This window comes from Mytilus californianus, unplaced genomic scaffold, assembly GCF_021869535.1.
Source record: "Mytilus californianus isolate M0D057914Y unplaced genomic scaffold, xbMytCali1.0.p SCAF_6, whole genome shotgun sequence".
Lineage (NCBI taxonomy): Eukaryota > Metazoa > Mollusca > Bivalvia > Mytilida > Mytilidae > Mytilus > Mytilus californianus.
In genome coordinates, this window is record NW_026262712.1 from 97886107 (window position 1) to 97908967 (window position 22861).

Genomic DNA, 22861 nt, shown 5'->3' on the forward strand with positions numbered 1-22861 from the left:
TCATAGGTTTGAACGTTGTTTTCAATTAAGACTTGTTTTAATTTTTTTGTTTGGGCTTGTATTATATTTGCCTTCGGGTTTATATAATCCGTTCATCCTATTTCGACTCTTCAAAATTTAAGAGTCAACCCTAAATTGAGGTAAATTATATGGCCTTCCAAATACCGTTTCGATTCGTAAAATCACTGAAGAGACATTAATTGTCGAAATCCGGATATGTTATACACATTTTTGCACCTTATGTTTGCGGTATACCATCTTTTCCGCAAGTTTATTGTTTTCTGTTTGGTATTTAATTAATAATTAAGATCCATTTTGTTACATCTGGTGATCCGTTTATTTTGGGAATCGCCATGGCAGTCAGCAGGGTTTAGGAACATCTGTTGTTCAACCTACTAGTCAAATGCGTTTTGTTAAAATAAACTTTTTCACTTTTTTGGTCTTTTGGAAAATGTTGTTTGTGATGTATTTAGACCCCTCTACCAAGAAATTTGGTTTGCATGCACACGTATAAAAATTGGGGTTTTTATCCAACCCAATCATAGGTTTTTAAACGTTGTTTTCAATTTAGACTTGTTTATATTTTTTCGTTTGGGCTTGTATTATATTTGCCTTCGGGTTTATATGATCCGTTCATCCTATTTTGACTCTTTCAAAATATAAGAGTCTATCCTAAATTGAGGTAAATTATATGGCCTTCCAAATACCGTTTCGATTCCTAACATCACTGAAGAGACATTAATTGTCGAAATCCGGATATGCTGTACAAATTTTTGCACCTCATGTTTGCGGTATACCATCTTTTTCCGCAAGTTTATTGTTTTCTGTTTGGTAATAATTTAATAATAAGATCTGTTTTGTTACATCTTGTGATCCGTTTATTTGGCAATCGCCAATGGCAGTCAGCAGGGTTTAAGAACATCAGTTGTCCGACCTGCTAGTCAAATGCGTTTTGTTAAAATATACTTTTTCACTCATTTGGTCTTTTGGAAAATATTGTTTGTGCTGTATTTAGACCCCTCTACCAAGAAATTTGTTTTGCATGCACACGTATAAAAATTGCGGTTTTTATCCAACGCAATCATAGGTTTGAACGTTGTTTTCAATTTGGACTTGTTTATATATATATATATATACAACTCGTCTAAACATCAGCCCAACAATGTTAGATCTGTAAATTTGCTTTCGCAAATTGTTTGTTATTAAACTTTAAGTTGAATGATAAATCGATACTCCGCAATGTTTAACTTTATTTGTTTTTTTTTTCAAAATATTAATCATGATAATAGCAGACCCAGGACAATCCAGAGAAAACGTTTCCGTGGCAACAAAATAATATCTGATTAATATTTCATACAAAAAAGAAATAAGGATTTAAATCGGCACTAATTGTGTTCTCCGTCCCCGTTGTAATAAAGCCCATAGAGATTCTACAACGTACCAATATATACAATTACAGATAAAGCAGAAAGTTAGTGGTGCACAGCTCGTTACCATATGGACTTTTGACGATTTTTTTTTTAGTTTGGTTGAGGATTGTTTTAATATTTAAAACAATTTTAAATATGTGTAACTGCTTCTGATTTCTTACCTGGTAACTGAATAATCCAGCTATAGGGGAAGGCCACCAATTTGACTGCAGAGCAAACTGAGCTTTACATGCCATATATGCATTAAAATCGTCACCAAACATTTCCATAGTACACGTTGTGTTGGCGGTATGGCTGCCGGCAACGCCCAACCCAATACTGATCAATGTTAACAATACTGAGTAAATGTACATCTTTTTTTCATTTAACAATTTGGTTAAACAATTGTATTAGCCTAATCTTTCAATCTTTATTATCAAAAAATCACGTGCTGATTATCAAAATGTCCTTTATACAAGACTGTAAACAAATAAAACACTTTTATCAATTAGCACAAATCTATATGACATTATAATTTTATTTCACACATTTAATGTTGATACATATTTTAATTTTTACATAACCATAGTAATTCACTTTATCTCTTGGAACAAATACAATAGTTATAAACTTTTGATATATTTTCTAAGTACTAGATACTTTTTTTTTATTATTTTGTACAAAACCATGTCAACATTAAAAGTTTCAATACAATCTTTGTCAAAAGAATAATATGTTTTTGTGTTTGTGGAATAAGCATTGTTTATCTATTCCTATGGGAACCGACTGTTTTCCCTTTCTTGTTGCGTTCATTTTTTTTCCGTAAAAGGCAACAACCACCCATTACTTAACCGTTAACGTTCGGCTAATTTTTTTCCAGTAACCGATCAATTTTGTACTAGGATATTCCAATGGTAGTTAAATAAATGGCACCCTTCACTTCCGATTTAGGTCTATTTTATTTTCTGTTTAAAGAATTAATTTCAAATAAATCGTTCATCAAACAATCTCATTGTTTCAAAGAAATAATATTTAGTTTGCATGTAAAATAACTGGACGTTAACCAATCAAACATGTTAGCCAATTCTACCATACATACTTGCAATTGCTATTTGTTTGTAACATGTTTTCTAGGTATCATTATTTATTGGTTTTAGAGAATATATATTATTTGTAATGTTTTTAAAAGTTGATCCCTACATTTGTCCATACGATTAAATTTGTGTTACATTAAAACTAAAACTTATGAATAAGATGTGGTATAATTGCCAATGAAATAACTATCCCAAAAGACTAAATAACAAAGATGTGAAGAATTATGGGTCAACGTACGACCTTCAATGATGAGTAAAACTCATATCGCGAACATAGCTATGAAAGAGGACAAAATGTGAAAAAAAAAGAAAAAAGAAAAAAACCCCGATTGATTTATACTACAACAATAAACGAAACACTATTATGGCATACAGCAATCAACAACAACCATTGGATTTCAAGCTCCTGGGACAGACACATAAAGATGTCGGCGGGGTTAGTTATCATATTCAGGGGCGGATTCAGGATTTTAGAAAGGAATGAGGCATAATTGCAAAAAATACTATACTATTTTTGGACGATTTTATGTTAAAAAAAATATTTCGAGATAGAAACTAGCCAAGTCTGGGTCGGCAAACTGCGCGTTCCAATGCCTGAACCAAGTCCTAAAATAAGGCCGTCAGACGTCAGAGCAATCCGACTATTTAAATATATAAATGATCAGTCACGCCAGATCAATCCGACTATTTAAATATATAAATGATCAGTCACACCAGATCAATCCGACTATTTAAATATATAAATGATCAGTCACGCCAGATCGGTATATGCCTTATGGGTACGTTATCTCCGAGATTTCTATATAGACGGAGTGCTAAGCATTTTTGCACGTTCGTTGTTTACAGCTTTTAACAGCAAAACGACCAAAAAGAAAAACAAAATATTCCGTTAATATGTCTTTCATATGTTCGAATGTCATTTTTATTCTGTTATGTTTCGTTCGTGGCCTAAAATATGTTGGCGAGTCTTATCAGCCATCTAACAAACACTTACTAGCTAATAGTACTATATAACTCTTTTGAAGTGTTATGTACCTTTAAGTACATAGGCCTTAGTATTTAAATTTGAATGCCATACAAATTGTAAATTGCCTGGTTTAAAATTAAATTTTCCATTTTCTATTCTGCCAAGTAGCCAATGTGATATAAATGATACATGTTGTCTCTTTCTTTTCAGTTACAAAACTATGTCGTTTTACATAACGACACTTTTCATGCAAATCGGACCTTAAACGGTTTTGGCTTTTCTACTAATATCCTTTTGGTGTTGATGTTTTCATCTATTTTTGGTCTCATAAGTTCATGATAAACACGTTTTGTTGGAACTTAAATGAATGTCAAACGTTAGTATTCATCAAAACTTTATACTTATTCATAATAAAAAACTATGTACAAATTCCACTGACACATTTCTGGTTTGAACCACAACATGTATACGATTGAGAAGGAGTATATTTACAGCATGGTTGATCCGGAGGACAGGGTTTGTCATTGCAGGTCAATGGTTGAGGGGGAGGGTAGTACGGATTGAAGTCACAAAATTCCCCTTTACATGTTGTTCCTGGTTGTATGGCAGAAATAAACAAGTCTAAAGCTGCGACCTGCTGCATTGGCCAACCAAGTGTGAAGGGTCCATTCCAGTTTGGGGCAAACACAGGACCTGATTCATTATAATATGGAGGTCCATATTTGAATACAATATTACAGTTTTGAATCGGATGTTTATCACATATACTATACTGCACAATTCCTATCACGTTATGGTATAAATATCTCTGATATTCCTCTTTCTGTTTCCCATCATTCATTACGCCAATTAAATATCGTAAATTTCGGACGAATATCCCCTTGAATACTTTCTGGTCGTCATTACAGTGAGGTTCGCAATATTCAGTAAGAATTCCTGATGACCTGTTCGTAGAATTTCGGAGTTCAGCTTGTGCTATTTTGTTTGCAAGATCTAAATAAGTTTCGTTTTTGTATATTTTGTAGAACTCTACTAATCCTCCAATTACCGTTCCGCTCAAATAGGTAGGTCCAATAAAATCATTTCCGGTACAGTTAGACGTAGGACCATCATGTATTAGATATGTTGAATTGTCAACTATACCATTTCGTAGAAGATAATTCCATATTTCATGCATTTGATGTAGGTATTTAGTGTCGTTCGTAAAACGATAAAGTTTTCCTGCTGCCTGAAGACTTATTGTATTTGTTATTGTCACCTTTTGTCGATATCCATTATTCCACCACATTCCACCACTGCATGTTCCATTGGAGTCCCAGGCTGTCTTCCAAAGCCAGTCAAAGACATCCACACTATTAATAAGAAAATCATTCCACCCAAAAATTTCGTAAATTCTGGCAAAACTAAGCGCATACCATGCCATATCATCAAAGGATGGGATAGGCCCGTAAGCCTGCTTTAAAGAGAGTAAATTACGATTTGATGATTTTATTATGCCTCTATATCTGGTATTGTTTCCAACAAATGCCACAAAATTTGCATACGTTTCTAGAATAATTCCATTCTCCCAAAATGCACTAATACTATTCCATGCCTAAAAAATACAATCTAGATCAGCAATGAAGCAAAATAAAAAGAATATTCGAAGTTCATACGAAAGCAAACTATTTAATGTATTAATGATATAAATATTCAAACTTCTGGTGTAACATGAGAGTGGTAGAAGAGCCATTTTTAAAATATAAAAAAAGTTCCCAAGACAAAGGAATTATTTTAGCAACTCAGTCATTTAGGTGAAAGCAATATTTTAACGAACAATTTAAAATGATATGTATTTGTTTTTCGTAAATTGCTTTGTTACAAATTATGTCGTTGGTTTTATCGTTTGAATTGTTTAACATTTTTCATGTCTGTGTCTTTCATATCCGACTATAAGATAGCGTTTTTCTCATTGTTGAAGGCCGTACGGTTGCCTATAATTGCTTAGATCCACTTCATTTGAAATCTGGTGGATATTTGTCTCATTGGCAATCATACCATATCTCCTTATTTATATATTATTATAATCTCGAATTATTGATTTATTGACATATCAAATGTTTATGCCATTTTGGCCTTTAATTGGAATCAAATAGTTTTCTTCTTCTTTATTTGAAAACTGAATTTATTTAACATTATTATTTTACTTAAATATTATATAAGATCATATAACCATCTCTCCGTCTAGTCGTCGGTAATCAATGACGTCATAAAAGTGACAGGAAACTACACAATGTACAGAAGAGAAAAGGATTGATTTTATCTCACCAATATACTGTAGTCAATAAATTACTGCGTTCTCTTATTACTGTGTATAGAGCTAATCTATATCAATATACCTGGAAACTGAGTAAACCTGCTATAGGTGACGGCCACCAGTTAGACTGCAGAGCAAACTGCGTTTTACATGCCATATATGCACTAAAATCTCCATCAAACATTTCCATGCTGCATGTACTTTTGGCACTGTCACCTTTCGCCATTATTATTAGACAGAACACTGGGACACACAGACATACAGTTAATCTTAATGCCAACCTCATTAATACTATTAAAATCCTGCTGTAATAAAACAAAAAGAAATGTTTTGATCACGTTATTACTGAGCAACTAAACACACTCAATCTATAATCGAAACAGACAATCTAAATGCCATTTGATATTATCATGACTCTTATATAATGAATTGACACCAAATGACATTAAAGTTGTATATAGATGCGAAACTGTTCCATGTCATACGAATTGAAAAAAAAAAATACGTTGATTGAAGTCCGTGATGCGAAAAACCCACGGCTTCCAGTCTTGCCAAACGCAATCTTACGTTAAAGACAAATACGGCATTACTCCAGCTAATAACGGATCCTATCAATATCACATTCATATGTAAAAAAAAGTCGCTTGATAAAAAGATTAGAAATTGATGGTACTCTTGGAATCCATACATGAGGGTCGTAATGGGGGTACCTTCATGATGAATAACGGTAAAAATTCTTGCCAAATGACGTTAACGGTAAATTTTGGTGCATGACGATAAAATGTACACTTTCTTTTAGACGATAAAAAAATCGACTGATTTTGACGAATCACGTTAAATTTTTTCCAAAAATAACAGTAACGATAATTATTTGAGACCTCTGACGATTCACGTTAATTTTTTTCCAAAAATAACAGTAACGATAATTATTTGAGATCTCTGACGAATCACGTTAATTTTTTCCCAAAAATAACAGTAACGATAATTATTTGAGACCTCTGACGAATCACGTTAAATTTTTTTCCAAAAATAACAGTAACGATAATTATTTGAGACCTCTGACGAATAACGATAAGGATATTTTGACGAATCACGGTAAAATTTTAACCAATTTGATGCTAACGGTAGCCGAAAATGACCGTGCCGTTTGGCGCCTGACGGTAAAGGGCATTTCTACTCTCATACATTTCTCTATCAGTCCTTGAATGGTGTAAACTTCCCACTTCCACCATACATCATAACACGTTTTATTTTGGAAGTTTAAACACCATTAAATCACTGTAACAAATATAACTAAGACGGATATACCTGTAAAAACAATGGGAAATACACAAAAAAGGAAGTGTTGTATTATTTTACGACACAAAATAACCACGTATTTAACAAAACCTTTGAAATTTCAATCAATGATTAAAATAATTACGTGCAGAAATCTCATTACAAACAATCTTATATTATCACCTTTTCAAAGCTCTTAACATCTATCATAACAGCTTTTGATGATCGAAGGGCACGTAGAATACAGTGAAAAGATGTACTTCAATAAAGGTTTTATATGTTGATTATAGCTTGTCTGTTTCGATTATGTTTAGTTCCTCAAATTGTTTTACACTTGTCATGCCGCGGCCTTTTATAGCTTGCTATGCAGCATGGGTTCTACGCATTGTTTGGGCTATACGGTGACCTATGGTTGCTAACTGTTTCGTCATTAGGTCTACGGTGAAAATTTATCTCATTGGCAATCATATCACATCTTATTTTGAAAAGATTTAATCGAGAAAACACCATAGCCACACGAAAAAAGACACTTATAAAACAGGTCCATCGAAACTTATTTACACGACACCTCTCAACACCAGTGTTGCTTATGTGAACTCAGGTGCAGTGGAAAGGTCGGCACTTCAAAATACCATCAGTTTGAATTAGTATTGTAACTACGTGTTCCTAGACTTCATAGGTCACTCCACCAACACAAACTAGTATCTTTTGTTTTTAAATAATATTGGGAAATCACATCTACATATCTTTTTTTGGGAAAATAAAAAATAAACTAGTCATTTATCAGGTTATCACACAAATGCAGGCAATAAGTAAGCAGAAAAATATATTCAAGAAAGCTAATGATTCTTTCAAAGATTAAATATTATCGTTGAAATATGTGCACATATTTTCAGGTTTGACGATTAAGTGCCATCTAAATGAGCATCGATTGTACATCGATCCTTACTGGCGTATTCATAAACTAAAAAGAAGTTATTCAAAGTTTAGTGATGTACGATCAAACGTTCAAAGACGAAGCAGACCTTCAAAACGCAGCCTTTTGGTAACCGGGGATTTGTAGACATCCTGAAATGACAATTAACTTATTATTCTAGCAGATGAAGCTCTCGCAATTTCGTTTTACGGAAACATCACTATTTCGAATGATACGTTTTAGAACTAAAAACTAACGACAATGTAATCATCAATACTTTACGTCTACATCCCACACTCATCTATAGCTTTCTTATGAGCAGTAATTCTCTATAAAGAAAACCATGATAATTTATGCCCTGGATTTTCAAATCAACTGGGAGATATTTATTTCATATGTATGTGCTGATTTTATGTTGCTACATATGAATGGAAAGTTCACATCGAAATATTGAAATCATCTCAAATTTCATATAGTTTAATTCATGTATTTCAAGATATCTATAGCAGGCCTTACTGTATCTGTGACACCCTTTATTTCTATTTCAATGATAGGGCTAAGGCTATAAGTGCTTCTGAAGCAATGGGACATGCCGGCATCCATCCTTGTGTTTTCAAGAAATTGTAATCAGATCTAAAGTTATGCGATATACTTGCAAATCACTAACTATAGAACGATCACTAACTTATACATGTATACATAATATGATCTCATGCAACATTTCGAAGACCAAACAAAAACATCATGCCTTCGGAAAAGACCATAGCGGGAAGACGCAATTAGTGTCATAGACGACATGCACAAGGAACACCAAATTTATTCAAATCTACAGACTTCATACTAAAACAGATTATTGAAATCACCAACAGACTCAGTCAGACAGCACACGTAGTAATGTCTTTACGGGAAGTATCACCATTCTAAATCAAAATCTAACGTGAACATGTCATTGTGTACTATTCTATCTATTCTCAAGCTATATATAGTCAGAATCCTAGGCTACGTCTATGAACCCGCATTTCTAGTGCAGTTAGACAAGAGCAGTGCATTCGTCGACTAGATTCTAAAGCAAGAAGCTCTGCCAGTGTGACGCTTAACATTGGTATATTTGGGTACATTTGAACCCATATTAAATCTTTGGCATGGAATATTTATTTCGGTGAAATACTTGCACAAAATGTTGTAGAAGTAGCTTATCAATAACATTATGAATTCAGGTCGGTGCGGCAAAAAAACCTACTATCGGACTTTGGCATGAAACGGGGACGGATTTGGGTCAACACCAAATTACATGGTTTACGGGGAACTAGGTCGCCATCCGGTCGACATAGATATAATACTAATAGCTAGTTCGAGCAGTCTTATTTTGGGCAAATTATATATCCGGTAAACAAGCAAAGTTGTCCCTTATATTTATATATCAACTTCCTCGCCATATGAACGCTCACCATAACGCAGATTAAATGGATTATGTTTGTTCAAAAAATATTTCAAAATTGTGGTTTCTCATACATATGGGAAACGCAAATTTTCATTAATAAAGATTGATTTACTGTTATAAAGCAAAGAGTGTTAGACCAGTTTCTTCAGAATTGGAATTCGCTAATCCAAAATTCGTCAAAAGGTATTAACTACAAAATTTTGATAAAAACTGGGATTTGAGGAATATTTTAACATTTTTGACTTTGAAGATGCTATTGTCTCTGTCGATTTCGAACGACTAATAAAAAAAATTGCCGATTGAAACAGGAAGGTGGCAAAACGTATCAAGAGAAAACCGTTTTTGCCTCCAATGTAACAATCGACAAATTGGAGACGAATATCATTATATATTCGAATGTACTTAATAAATCATTATTAGATTGAACCAGACTCATGACAAGCTAGCGAACAATTAGCCAGCGAACAATGAGGTGTATCAAGCTAGCGAACAATAAGAAATACGCGCCAAACTGATCACGCCTAAAAACCGAAGACTTGTATTAACATGAAACGTCCTTTGAAATCTGATGACAATCATTTCCAGTAGGAAGACGAAATGCTAGACATTTTCACAAAGACAAAATTGATTTTTTTATTTATATATAAATTTATATATAAAATTTTCAAAATTAATTTTAACTACTCTTCTCCCTTTTGATTACCCTTGATTACAAACGGCTTGTCTTTATAATAATAAAAAAATAAATAAAAAAGACCATACTTATCTAGTGTAAAAATGACATTAAATCCACATGCTGACACATACCGTTTTTGGAACGTCAAGTACAGAATTTTGCATCCAGAATTATAAGTTGAAGTAAAAGCTAATAAATATCCACAGTTTTCGTTTTGGTACGATTGCAAATTTATTAATTACATTTCAATAGGAAATGTGTCTTATGTGACAGTGACACACAAGAAGCACGAATTATGAATTGATATGAAGATTTCAGCTAATTTAACCTACAAAATATTCAAATCCTAGATTATTACAGCTTTTCAAAAAGTCAAGTCCCTTGCACTGATTCGAATGAATAAAAAAGGGTGGAATCACAACAATACGAACTATTTAAGTTTAACATTAGAACGATAATCGGGGAACGGTTCAAAGGTGGGGTATAGTGACCCTACCCCCTCCCTACTTTAATTCATAAAAAAAGTCCCTACGGCAAAGCTTTTTTCCACTCTATGTACAAATGATAGGCAATGGTCTAAGGTTGCCTGGACCCAAAGACCCAGGTAGGTAAAATTACGGAACGGCTACAACTGAGGTCCAAAGTTGGGGTATGGTGACCCTACCCCCTCCCTACTTTAATTCATAAAAAAAGTCCCTACGGCAAAGCTTTTGTCCACACTAGGTACAAATGATAGGCAATGGCCTAGGGTTGCCTGGACCCAAAGACCCAGGTGGGTAAAGTTACGGATCGTCTACAACTGAGGTCCAAAGTGGGGGTATGGTGACCTTACCCCCTCCACACTTTAATTCATAAAAAAAGTCCCTACGGCAAAGCTTTTGTCCACACTAGGTACAAATGATAAGCAATTGTCATCTCAAATCAGAGAACACTAAAAAGAGAAAGGACTAGCTAAAAGGAATTATAGATGCCCGGCTTTAAAAAAAAAAGTTGTATGAAATAAACAAATAACTAATCAATTTTGCATTTGTGAAAATGAATTGCATTCGTCTTCCTACTGGAAATGATTGTCATCAGATTTCAAAGGACGTTCCATGTTATTGCAAGTCTTCGGTTTTTAAGCATGATCAGTTTGGAGAGTTTTCTTATTGTTCGCTAGCTTGGTGCATCTTATTGTTCGCTGGCTTATTGTTCGCTAGCTTGAGTCTGCTGGTTTAGATTGATCCTTGACGAAGAAATTAATGGTATGCTAGTACAAATACATTCATATTCAAAGGTCGAGTTATCAGACAGCATTATGTCTTTATTGGTGTACCAACTATATTAAGATAATCGATACACAGTGTGTGCTTGTGATCTAAATACGATATACGGGGTCAGTAAATTCCATATGCGGCTCGAGCTTCGCATCGTATCAGGTCTTGACAAACTGGCATCGTGGGAAACTATGTGGAAAATGGCATTCCACCCAGATAAGTGTAATGTAATTTCAATCACGAGAAATAAAAAAACAATCAAATTTAACTACACATTACAAAATCACTCATTAGAACATGTAACAACAGCAAAATATCTGGGGGTTACCATTAGTTCCAACCTTAAATGGGATGTGCACATAAATAACATATGCAAGAAAGTAATAGCACCCTAGGCTTTCTAAGGAGGAACCTGAACATAAGCTCAACATCAATTAAAGAGCAAACATATAAGTCCCTAGTAAGACCATCACTAGAGTATGCTTGCTCTGTTTGGGATCCATACTTACAACAAGACATAGATAGCATTGAAAAAGTTCAAAGGAGGGCTGCGCGTCTTGTTACCAACAAATACAGAAACACCTCAAGCGTTGGTAACATGTTACAACATCTTGAATGGCGCAGCCTCTCTGACAGAAGAAAAGACTCAAGATTGGTAATGCTTTATAAAATTGAACACGAAAAGGTTGCAATACCTAAAAATAATAAATTAATCCCACAAAAAAGACAAACAAGACATTCAAATTCGAACAGCTTCCAAATTCCATCCTGCAAAACACAGTACAGAAAAGAATCCTACTTTCCAAGAACTATTACCGACTGGAACAAACTACCTGACAACATTGTAAATTGCACTTCAGTAGACTCTTTCAAATCTTCAATTTCAAAGCATCAATATTAACTCAACTATTACATCATACTTAATTATACAAAGCCTTTTTTTTTTAATTTTTTCGTATTTTTTTAAAGATTGTATATATATCAATCTATGGCTGTGTTTGGATATACGCCTAAGGCAGCCTATGGTTACCCATAGGTATCTTTGGGTACCCATGGTTTGATATTTTGATATATAGAATATCAAACCAAAGGTACCTATGGATAACCATAGGCCACCTCTGGCGTATATCCAAACACAGCCTTTGTCTTGTTGTAAGTTTCCTCCTGTGACAATGGCTGTGTTTGGATATACGCCAGAGGAGGCCTATGGTTATCAATAGGTACCTTTGGTTTGATATTCTATATATTAAAATATCAAACCATTGGTACCCAAAGATACCTATGGGTAACCATAGGCTGCCTTAGGCGTATATCCAAACACAGCCATAATCTTCAATTTGTTGAAGGCGGTCACTATATGGTAGAAGTAGAAGAAGGTCACTAGCACAATTTTCGGGGCAATGAAAAAAACAGGGTTTCATGTTATTCGGTCAGATATTAAAAAGTCATTAAGGTTTTCATGAATACACGAGGAATTTAAAAACGACGAATTTAAGGTTCATCATAACAAATGGACAAATATGGCCGTATTTTCACCTCAAAAACTACTCTGTGTACAGACTTACCTGTTTGGTTTGAAAAGTTTTAAGGCCTGGCATCCACTAGATATATAAAAGTTAAATGTATTTTGCATCTCAGAAAGATAAAAAAAATTTGGGATTTTAATGGACATTTTTTTTCGTTCCTGCAGAAGGTGTAAAAATAAACTAAGTTGGGATACAACTTTGAGATGCTCCCTCTCAGGTAACAACTGGATTGTATTGTATTGATTGTCCTTGATTGGCATAGACAATAGACAGACAATAGATATTTACACATCTATAGATGAGTTAAAGGTAGTAACTGAGTGGACAGTATCAAATGCAATTCAGGTGTTTGTTTATTTTTACACCTTCTGCAGGAAGGAAAAAAAATGCCCATCAAAATCCAAAAACGATTTTATATTTCTGAAACACAAAATGCATTTAACTTTTATATATCTAGTGGATGCCAGGCCTTAAAACTTTTCAAACTGCACAGGTAAGTCTGTACACAGAGTAGTTTTTGGGGTGAAAATACGGCCATATTTGTCCATTTGTTATGATGAACCTTAAATGAACTTACATTATAAATAGTTGATATCTAGGACGATATTATAAATCATACAGAATACGGGTGAGTTGTTCAGACATATTTCCGGAAATGAAAATCTTATGTACAACTTTTTATGATCTTTTAGTTGCGTACTTTTGATTCATCGACCATGTCTACCAATCCACAAAGTTCTTTATAATTTGCATCAAATCTTTAAAATACTTAAAAAAATTAAATAAAGGTGAGTAAAGCGATACGCAAAAAAATGTTAAAGCATTTAGCCTTTGGTATATTAAAATGCTAAAAATCAAACTACTGTACGGCTCATTATTTCATTGTTTTTGATTTTACAATTATGGTCCATGTATTATTTTGTCTGTTTTATTACTACTACCTAGAGGAAAAACACTGCTATGGCTCGATATTTGGGAATCTGCAGCAATCAACTTGACCGGATTATTTTTGCAACGTGCTGAACACGCATGCCGAAATATTTGCCACTGGACGTAAATCAAACAACCAAACATTAATGTTATTGGGGTGTTAAAGCGTTGATAGAAGCACATTTTGCATGAAGCGCTTTTAAATCCCTACACAATAACAAAAAAGAAGCTTTCAGTTCTTATAAATTACATTTTTATGCTACGAGTTATATCAAGCTTTCAGTTTGTTTTCCTAAGCATTGGTGTGTGACATTGTCATGTGCAGTCATGAATATTGTATTTTCATTACAAAATAATTTCTAGTTTTGGAATGACTTGCGATTGTTGTCAGTCAATACAAATGACGGATTCTAAGGAAACATACATGTCAAACATACATTTTTGGGGCCCTTTATAGCTTGCTGTTCGGTGTGAGCCAAGGCTCCGTGCTGAAGACCGTACTTTGACCTATAATGGTTTACTTTTATAAATTTTGACTTGGATGGAGAGTTGTCTCATTGGCACTCATACCACATCTTCTTATATCTATGAAATGTTATTCAATCGTGCAACGTGTTAGCAGTTTTTATTTCACGTATTTTGCTTGGAGCTCATTATTCGCCATGCTTCGTGCAACTTTTGAATTGGTAAAAAAAAAGCAACGTGCAAGATATCCTTTTCTTTTTTGTTCATCGTGAAATGTCCATTTTATTTCCCACTCGTCCGTGTCCATACCTTTCCATTTACGGTACTGTTTGTCTATTGACGCCAGTCATATTTATCACAATCACTTTTGAACTGTAGCGTCAGACATTTTCACTTGTGACGTATGTGATATCAAGTATTTTATTACACCGTCATGTTCTTTAGTATAAAATAACACTTCTTCAAGTTTCTCTTTTTTTTTTGCATAGAGTTTGATTTATTTCTTAATATGATAATTTGCTTTAGAAAAATAGTAAAAAATACTTTTGTTTTAATTCAAAACGTAAAGAAATGATCTAAAAAAAATCTAATGTTATTGAAAAAAAAAAACTGAACTTTCGGTGTAATAAAAATAAGTTTAAATATGCTCCATCTCAAAAGAAGTATTTGATTTTTCAAAACATAAGAAAACTAATTCTTTCAAAAATAACTGACCATTCCCACATAAAAATGTATTTGAGTTTTGCTGCCGGTTGTTGAAGGCCGTACAGTGACGTATAGTTGATAACTTCTATGTCATTTGGTCTCTGGTTGAAAATTGTCTCATTTGCAATCATACCACATCTTCTTTTTTAAATATACCTTGTTTGTTATAAATACAGAATGAACTTTGAAAAAATACATGTTATACACATATACCCTGTTTGTTACATGTTTGATCAGGAGTACAACAAGTATACGATGTATAGGGACTATATTCACAGCACTCCTCATTTGACGGACATGGATGACTACCACAGGTCAAAGTTTGTGGTGGAGGATATGAAGGGTCATACGAGCAGAAGGTGCCTTTACACGTTGTGCCTGGCTTAATGCTTGCAACAAAAAGGTCAAAAGCAGCTGTTTGAGGTTCCGGAGCACCATAAGTAAACGGACCATTCCAGTCAGGTGAAAATACTGGACCTGTCACATTGAAATATGGCGGCCCGTCTTGAAATGTTATGTTGCAGTTAGATATTGGGTCCTTATCGCACATGTTAAATTGTATTATTGCCTTCACATTAAAATCTAGCCAATCCTGATAGTGCTTTCTTTCGTCTGTATTATCCAGTTCGTCCATTAAATATCGTAAATTCCGTACAAATATTCCTTTGAATAAGATTTCATCTCTGTTACAATGTGGGTCACAATATTCTGTGAAGACGCCAGTTATATTTGTACTATTCAGTATAGCAGCGTTGGCAAGTTTAATAGCTAGATCGATGTGGGACTTATTTTTAGAAATTTTATACATCTCTACCAGACTTCCAATCATGGTACCGGGTAAATATGTAGGTCCATATGACTGATTAGGCTTACATTTACTTGTGGCACCGTCATTTATCAAGTAAGTTGTCTCATTTATAAGTTTATTTCTTAATATATAATAATAAATCTGATCCATCTTCACAAGAAAATCATTATTCTTGGTCAACCGATAAAGTTTTGCAGCAAGCTGTAGAAATTCAGTATTTGTTATTGTTTCTTTATTAGCAAAATTGTTATCAAACCAAAAACCGCCACCACATCTGTATGTATGATCCCAGCCTGTTTTCCAAGCCCAGTTAAAAATGTCAATTGCTGTTTGTAAAAACTCCTGTTCCCCTATGACTTCGTAAATTCTTGAATAGCTCAAACCATACCATCCCATATCGTCAAAGGAAGGATATGGTCCATATGCCTCTAACAAGGAGTATAGTTCACGTTGAGATGCCTTGACAACATTAATGTATCTGGTGTTGTTGGCATATTCTATAAAATTGACCATTGGTTCCAGAACACATCCATTCTCCCAAAACCCATCATATCCATTCCATATCTAAATCAACATATCTGAGATAATTACATTTTTAACATGATCAAATTAATATAACTTACCGCTAAAAGTGGTACCTTTTCACCTTTTAACCTTACTTTCTTTTTATTGTTTTCATTAGAATACGCTAGATATTTTCGCCTTTATTTGTAATCACGAAAAGCGTAGCAATTATAAAGTAGACGTGTTTTATAAGAAGCCCTGGAAATCAATCATATATTGTGTATCGATTCCTAATTATCGACCCTATAATCTGATAACATTGTGATAAGGGACTTTCCGTATTGTATTTTCCTTGGAGTTCGGTATTTTTGTATTTTACTTTTTCCTCTATTAATATATTTCTGTTCGAATTTAAAATTGAGAATGGAAATGGGGAATGTGTCAAAGAGACAACAACCCGACCAAAGAGCATAAAACAGCCCAAGGCCACAAATGGGTCTTCATTTGAGCTGCGTCGGATAGAAATCGACCTTATGCAAGTGCACGTAAACATACATGTATAAGACTTTGATTGCTTTTGAAACATTCAAATACGAAATACAATATAAATTTTGGTCTGTTTTGTAGGCTTAGGGTTACTTATACCATCTCAATTTTCAAACAGTTACAGACTTTCCGTAGAGATGTTTTCAACCCAAAATAGGAAAACAGATGTATTGATATTCATTTGCATATGGTCGATTTCTATCCGACGAAGCTCATTTTTTTGGAAATACTTTAGCCGAGAGCAGAGATTAAGTAATGATTTTCAGTATACTCTTTTCCCTCAATTTTCGAAAATATTTTCAAATGGAATTTATATGAAAATGCATCACAAGACCTCTGTTCTTTTCTTTTTGTTTTTTTTAAGTGTTATTTGAGTTCTTTTCCAATTGATTGATCGTTACATGATTAACGCCCAGTGGCAATTATTTCATTTGTCAAATCGAAGAATATCCAACACCTCTGTTTTCTTTATATCAGTTAATCGTTTCCTGGAACGGTTGTCAATGAGCTAAACATAATATCAGAAAATAGATAAAGAAAATCAAACTTACCAAATAACTGAATAATCCTGCTATTGGCGAAGGAAACCAATTAGATTGATGTGCAAATTGTGTTCTACATGCCATGTAAGCATTAAAATCACCACCAAACATTTCAGTACTACATGTACTATTTTCATTGCCACAAATTTGTCCTACTAAAATGCTAAGCACATAGAATAAGCAGATGTTTTTCATTTTAAAACAAATGTGTTATATAAACTCCTGGTGTGACCTCTGAATAAACCACTACAATGTTTACAAACTTTATCTGACCATGTAGATTGCAGTGTACCTTAAACAATCATATTTTATTTTTATACATTCTAATCTAACAGTAGGGTCCAGATATTGTTAATTTGTTGTTGATGTTTAAGAGGTTCTACTTTCATAGTCTTAGAACTATTATTATATATATGGACATGCGTGGGTATAACCATAATATCAAAGCATGATATTTGAATTGCGTCGTGTGTCGCACGCGCAGCCAAAAATGCTTCCGAAGCATTTTAATTATCTTGATTTTATTGTAGATTGTCTCGTTCGAGAGTTTATACGACAATCTCCATTACGCAAGATTTATTTAGGGTATTTCATTATGTGCTACATATGTTTTAAGGCAAATCGTATTGTCCAAGATTTGTGTTAATGGTAGTTCGTATTGTCTAGTGAGATGTTTTAATACGAACTCTGCTACCCAAGATTTATTTTATGCCTATTCAATTACCCAAAATTTATTTTATGCCAATTCAATTACCCAAAATTTATTTTGTGCCTATTCAATTACCCAAGATTATGCCCGATATAATTCCAAAGATGTGATATTACCAAAGCCGTGTGTCAATGACATTTATATTACCAAAGGCGTTTGTCTATATGACAGGTTAATAACCAAAGACGTGTGATTTGCCAGTTCTGTTACCCAAAACGGTGTTTGTGGAAGTTGTATTATCAAATGTGTGTATGTGTTAATGGACAATAATATTATATTAGTTTTATGAAGGGTTTTGAAATTGGTGCAAAAGACACACCAAACGTAATAGTTTCAAAAATTAGGCCCTGTTGACAATTTTATTTGCATAATAAAAAATCATGAACGTAATTTGGAATCATTTATACGAAAACAAATTATTTCAAGGAAGATTGCAAACGTTCGAGGATGAACAATGTACGCCTATATGTGGAACAGACGTGACAGTATTGTCTAGTCCTATAACATAACATAGGTTCTCTTATGGCAATTTAAGCGTTTCTAGTACTTCCATTAATTATCTCTTAAATTCATCATTTTCTTTTTTTTATCCAGCTGCCTCTCATAAATAAATCCTAGAACCTTGAAACGTTTGATATATAATAGTATCGGATGACTGAGACTTCTGATTTTACACAGGCGCAGTACGGAATCTTAATTTTACATATATAAGTATATCTAATTTCGGTTCGACAATTAATTTATGGGTCGTACCTTTAAGTTCTTGTAAATAAACTGTTAACATAGAAATATGTCTCGCGTTTTGTAATTTTGATAATATAATGCAAATATTGAAATTGAAATGGCAATACTTAAACATGTAAACTATGCAAATCATTCAAAATCAATGATCGAATCATGACTGAAGGTGCAGGGGCAAATAACCTCCATGGAAATGTGAAATGCTAACGCATATAAAACTGCATACAAAGTACCGTTCACTTGTCATTAGTGGTTCCCATTACACTAACCGGAACACAAACTTTAACTTGTAAACTATGTTAAATTTTCAAAGTCAATGAATCATGATGAGGGGTGGGGCCGTGCATATAATCTACATCGAAATTGGACTTGCAAATGCCAATATCATTGACTTAACATGAGTCGTTCATCTTAAACTGATCTAATGACAAACATTTACATTCAAAGTCAACGAACCACGACTGAAAGGGGGATCCAATTTCCATACCACATATCAATGACCTAACACTAATAGTTCCCCTTAAACTGACGTAATCACAAACTAACACATGTAAACTAAGCAAAAGTTTCAAAGTCAAAAGACCATGAATGAGGGGTGGGGTAAAATAATCTCCATAGAAATGAGATGTGTTCATGCTTATACAACTGCATACTAAAGATAATTGACCTACCACTAATGGTTCCCCTTAAACTGACGTAATTACAAACTAACACATGTAAACTAAGCAAAGGTTTCAAAGTCAATAGACCATGCATGAGGGGGTGGGGTAAAAATATCTCCATGGAAATGAGATGTGCACAATGCTAATACAACTGCATACCAAATATCATTGACCTACCACTAGTTGTTCCCGATAAACTTGACCTTATCACAAAATAATACATTGTTGACGCCGTCGAAAACAGCACGCCTTACTCTCGCTTTTTCGCCTTTGTCGTCGCGAGACAAAATATATCGTCTTTATCACGAACGGTATTCTGTGAAAAAGCTATCAAAATCTTTGAATAATCAAACAAGACGCTCCTTGCTGTAAGTGTCACGCACTAGTGACTCTTTTTAACTGATCTACATTTTTGGATCTACATCAATTTACTCGTTTGAAAATTGGAAGCAAGGTTTATATGAAATAAAGCTTGCACTTTACTCTGACATAGGTGGGGTAATTATTAACCGATGATTAAAAAAGCGTGTTTAAGTATTAATAAATAGGCTGATTATTTAATATTAAAAAAATCAACATGAATTCATAATACAACTGCAAACTAAATACCATTGACCTACCGCTAGTGGTTCTCCATACACTGACCCAATCACAAACTAATACATGTTAACTAAGCAAAAGTTTCTAAGTCAATAGACCATGACTGAGGTGGCGGGGCCAACCATGAGATGTGTCAATGTTAATACAACTGCAAACATTGTTGACGCCACTGACGCCGGAAACAGCATACTTATGTCTCGCTATTTGACTCCGTCAAGGCGAGAAAAAAAATTAATTTTAAATTATAAAAAATAAAACATATTTATCTATATTATAAAATAGCTATTTATTAATTTCAAAAAGTAATTTTCATTATTAAAAATTCGATTTATTAATATAAGAAAATAATTTTTTATATTAATAAATGATTTTTTGATATTAACAAAAATAGGGAATAAATTCCACAACGGGTTGTCATAAACTGATCTACCAAAGACATGTGCATGGAAGTTCTAATGCCTGCGATTATAATTTTTTATTGAAAATCTATTCCCATTAGATTAACTTTTATGGGAAACATTCTGTTGCCGAATGTTTTTTTTTAAATTTTTATACAAATTCAATTGCCTTTTACAAAATTGTTTATGGGAGTTCTATTGCCTGTGTTATATATGATAAAGGGACATGTAAATGAAACATTTTAAAACCCAACGACAAAAAAAAACAGCACAAAACACAAATACATATTTATATAAATGATGGTTTGTTTATTCAATTTCCCCTGTATTTGTCTACCTCATAGTTCAAATTCAAAATTTTGTCAATCCTGATGAAATTTTACTTTTTCAACAATTGCGACTCAGTGTACAATGTGAAACAAAGGAAGTGATGTAGTCTAAAGGTAAAACGAGACAGCAAAATAACAACTAACAGAAGTTGGAATAACGTTAACCGTACCAATGTAATTGCCGCAGATGCGCATTTTGACAATTAAAATCTCTTTAGTGATACTCGAGGCCAAAATGGAAACTGTAGTGGTGTATTTTCTTCATTTGTGCTTTTGGTATCTGCATTTCTTCATCTAGTGCATCTTCAAACTGACGCCAGACCTTTCCGTGTCTCCGTCGGTATCTATCCTGTCTTGATGCTACTTTTCATCCTGTCAAGATGAGGGTAAGGATTTACACTAATATTATGTTTTCTTTATAGTTCAGCTTATTCTACATGTAAACCCAATCCACAACCTCCAAGATATGTGCCAGTGTTCTTCGTTTTCCACAAAATTTACAGGCTGATGTATCTTCTCGTCCCCATTTCAATAGACTAGTAGGAGATTGTAAGACTTTAAACATTGACTTTAACAGAATAAAATAAGGTTAGGTTCCAGTCTCTACCATGATTTCTAGATTTTTCGAGTTACCCCCCGCACTTGCAAATTTTTTTGGTTCCATGCTCCCTAGATCTTCTGGTCACTTCTCTCTTTCAAATTTTGTTTTTGTCATGTCATCTTGCTTTTCTTCCACTATTCGTATCTCGTATTGCCTGAACCTTTGCATCATAATTATGTATTTCCAATGATGTCTCCGATTTGAAGCAGGTATTCCGCATCAATAACTGTTGTACAGGCTGACTTTTGGCAGTACAGTTCTTTTCACTTTACTCGCTCCCTAATCTTTTCGTCTTTGGATTCTAGCAGTACCATGACTAGACGGCATTTGATGCCTTGCATTCTTCTCCTAGTGATGACAAAGGTAGATGCAGCTCCTCTGAACGACTGTATAACCCAATGAAGGTGAATCTTTGTTGCCCTCTTAATAATCTTCGCACGAAGCTGTTGATTCTTCTTTCCATTGCTCTCCGCGATAAAGCCTTTTTATGCTGATGCGACGTAAAGTAAACACCAATTAATCAATGTTCCCATTACTTTTACTGTTGGTAAATGGAACTCATTCTGCAATAGTGGCCATATTAACCTTGTCAACAAAGCATGCAGGTATATCCATAATTTCTACTTGACATGGAGTCCTACCCTGTTGATCTTCTTTAGCTAATCTGTTAACTTTGCATCTACGTTTTCGGTGTATCCTAGCGTTGGATCATCCCATTTAATCCGGCTCTCAACAGGGTTGTTTACAATCTATAGAATCTTATCACCTTGCACCTTGCAGTTACTTTCCTTTTTCAAAAAGTCATGCATTGATACTTCTTTGGCTTGAAAGCCAATCTGACCCATGTTACTGTGTCCTCTAACGTTGGTAGAATCTATCATTTTATGATATATGCCGTCGTTGTTACAGCGAATTCATAAACGCAGCCTCTGCTTGCTGGTATGTATAATTCTAATTGCATTTTCGGTCTTCTTGTCCATCTCTGAGTTGCATTTATGGTAAGATGCATTCCCATTACAGATAGACCTGGAGAGATTGTACATCATGTTTCTATTTCTCTTTCTGGATCTTACTATTATGTCGTCACTGTTCCATTACTGAATTTTATCTTGATTCCACATAGGTAGTCGGTAAGTAATGTGTTGATGGTGTCAAAATAAACATTTATATAACTTTACAAGATATCTGAAACTACTGAATACATCAAAATCGACCATACCATAAAAAAAATTCTAATTCGACTGCGTATCTGCAAAATTCGAATCGCAAACGTCAACAGATATAATTGTTGTTTTCAAATTGATGTATTTTATATTACATCCTTGTAATCAATCTGGGCCCAGTTTGCCAACAACCATAAACGGATATGTAAAGTAAAAATATAACGATGGTGAAGAGTTCGACTGAAAAATTCGTTATAAGTGAGAAACAAATTGTTATCTCCTTGATTGGAACCTAAAAT

General features: G+C 33.9%; 2 protein-coding genes across 2 annotated transcripts; both read right to left on the reverse strand.

The window, feature by feature from the left end:
- Positions 1 to 1948: 1948 nt before the first annotated feature.
- Positions 1949 to 6064, reverse strand: LOC127705385 (uncharacterized). Its single transcript, XM_052209692.1, has 2 exons — positions 5849 to 6064; positions 1949 to 5064 (listed from the first exon to the last, which is right to left on the reverse strand). Exons 1-2 carry the CDS (start codon positions 6050 to 6052, stop codon positions 3889 to 3891), a joined length of 1380 nt encoding a protein of 459 aa, XP_052065652.1. The 5' UTR covers positions 6053 to 6064; the 3' UTR covers positions 1949 to 3888.
- Positions 6065 to 15158: 9094 nt separating this feature from the next.
- On the reverse strand, positions 15159 to 17554 carry LOC127706683 (uncharacterized). Its single transcript, XM_052211342.1, has 2 exons — positions 17369 to 17554; positions 15159 to 16331 (listed from the first exon to the last, which is right to left on the reverse strand). Exons 1-2 carry the CDS (start codon positions 17552 to 17554, stop codon positions 15159 to 15161), a joined length of 1359 nt encoding a protein of 452 aa, XP_052067302.1.
- Positions 17555 to 22861: the final 5307 nt, after the last annotated feature.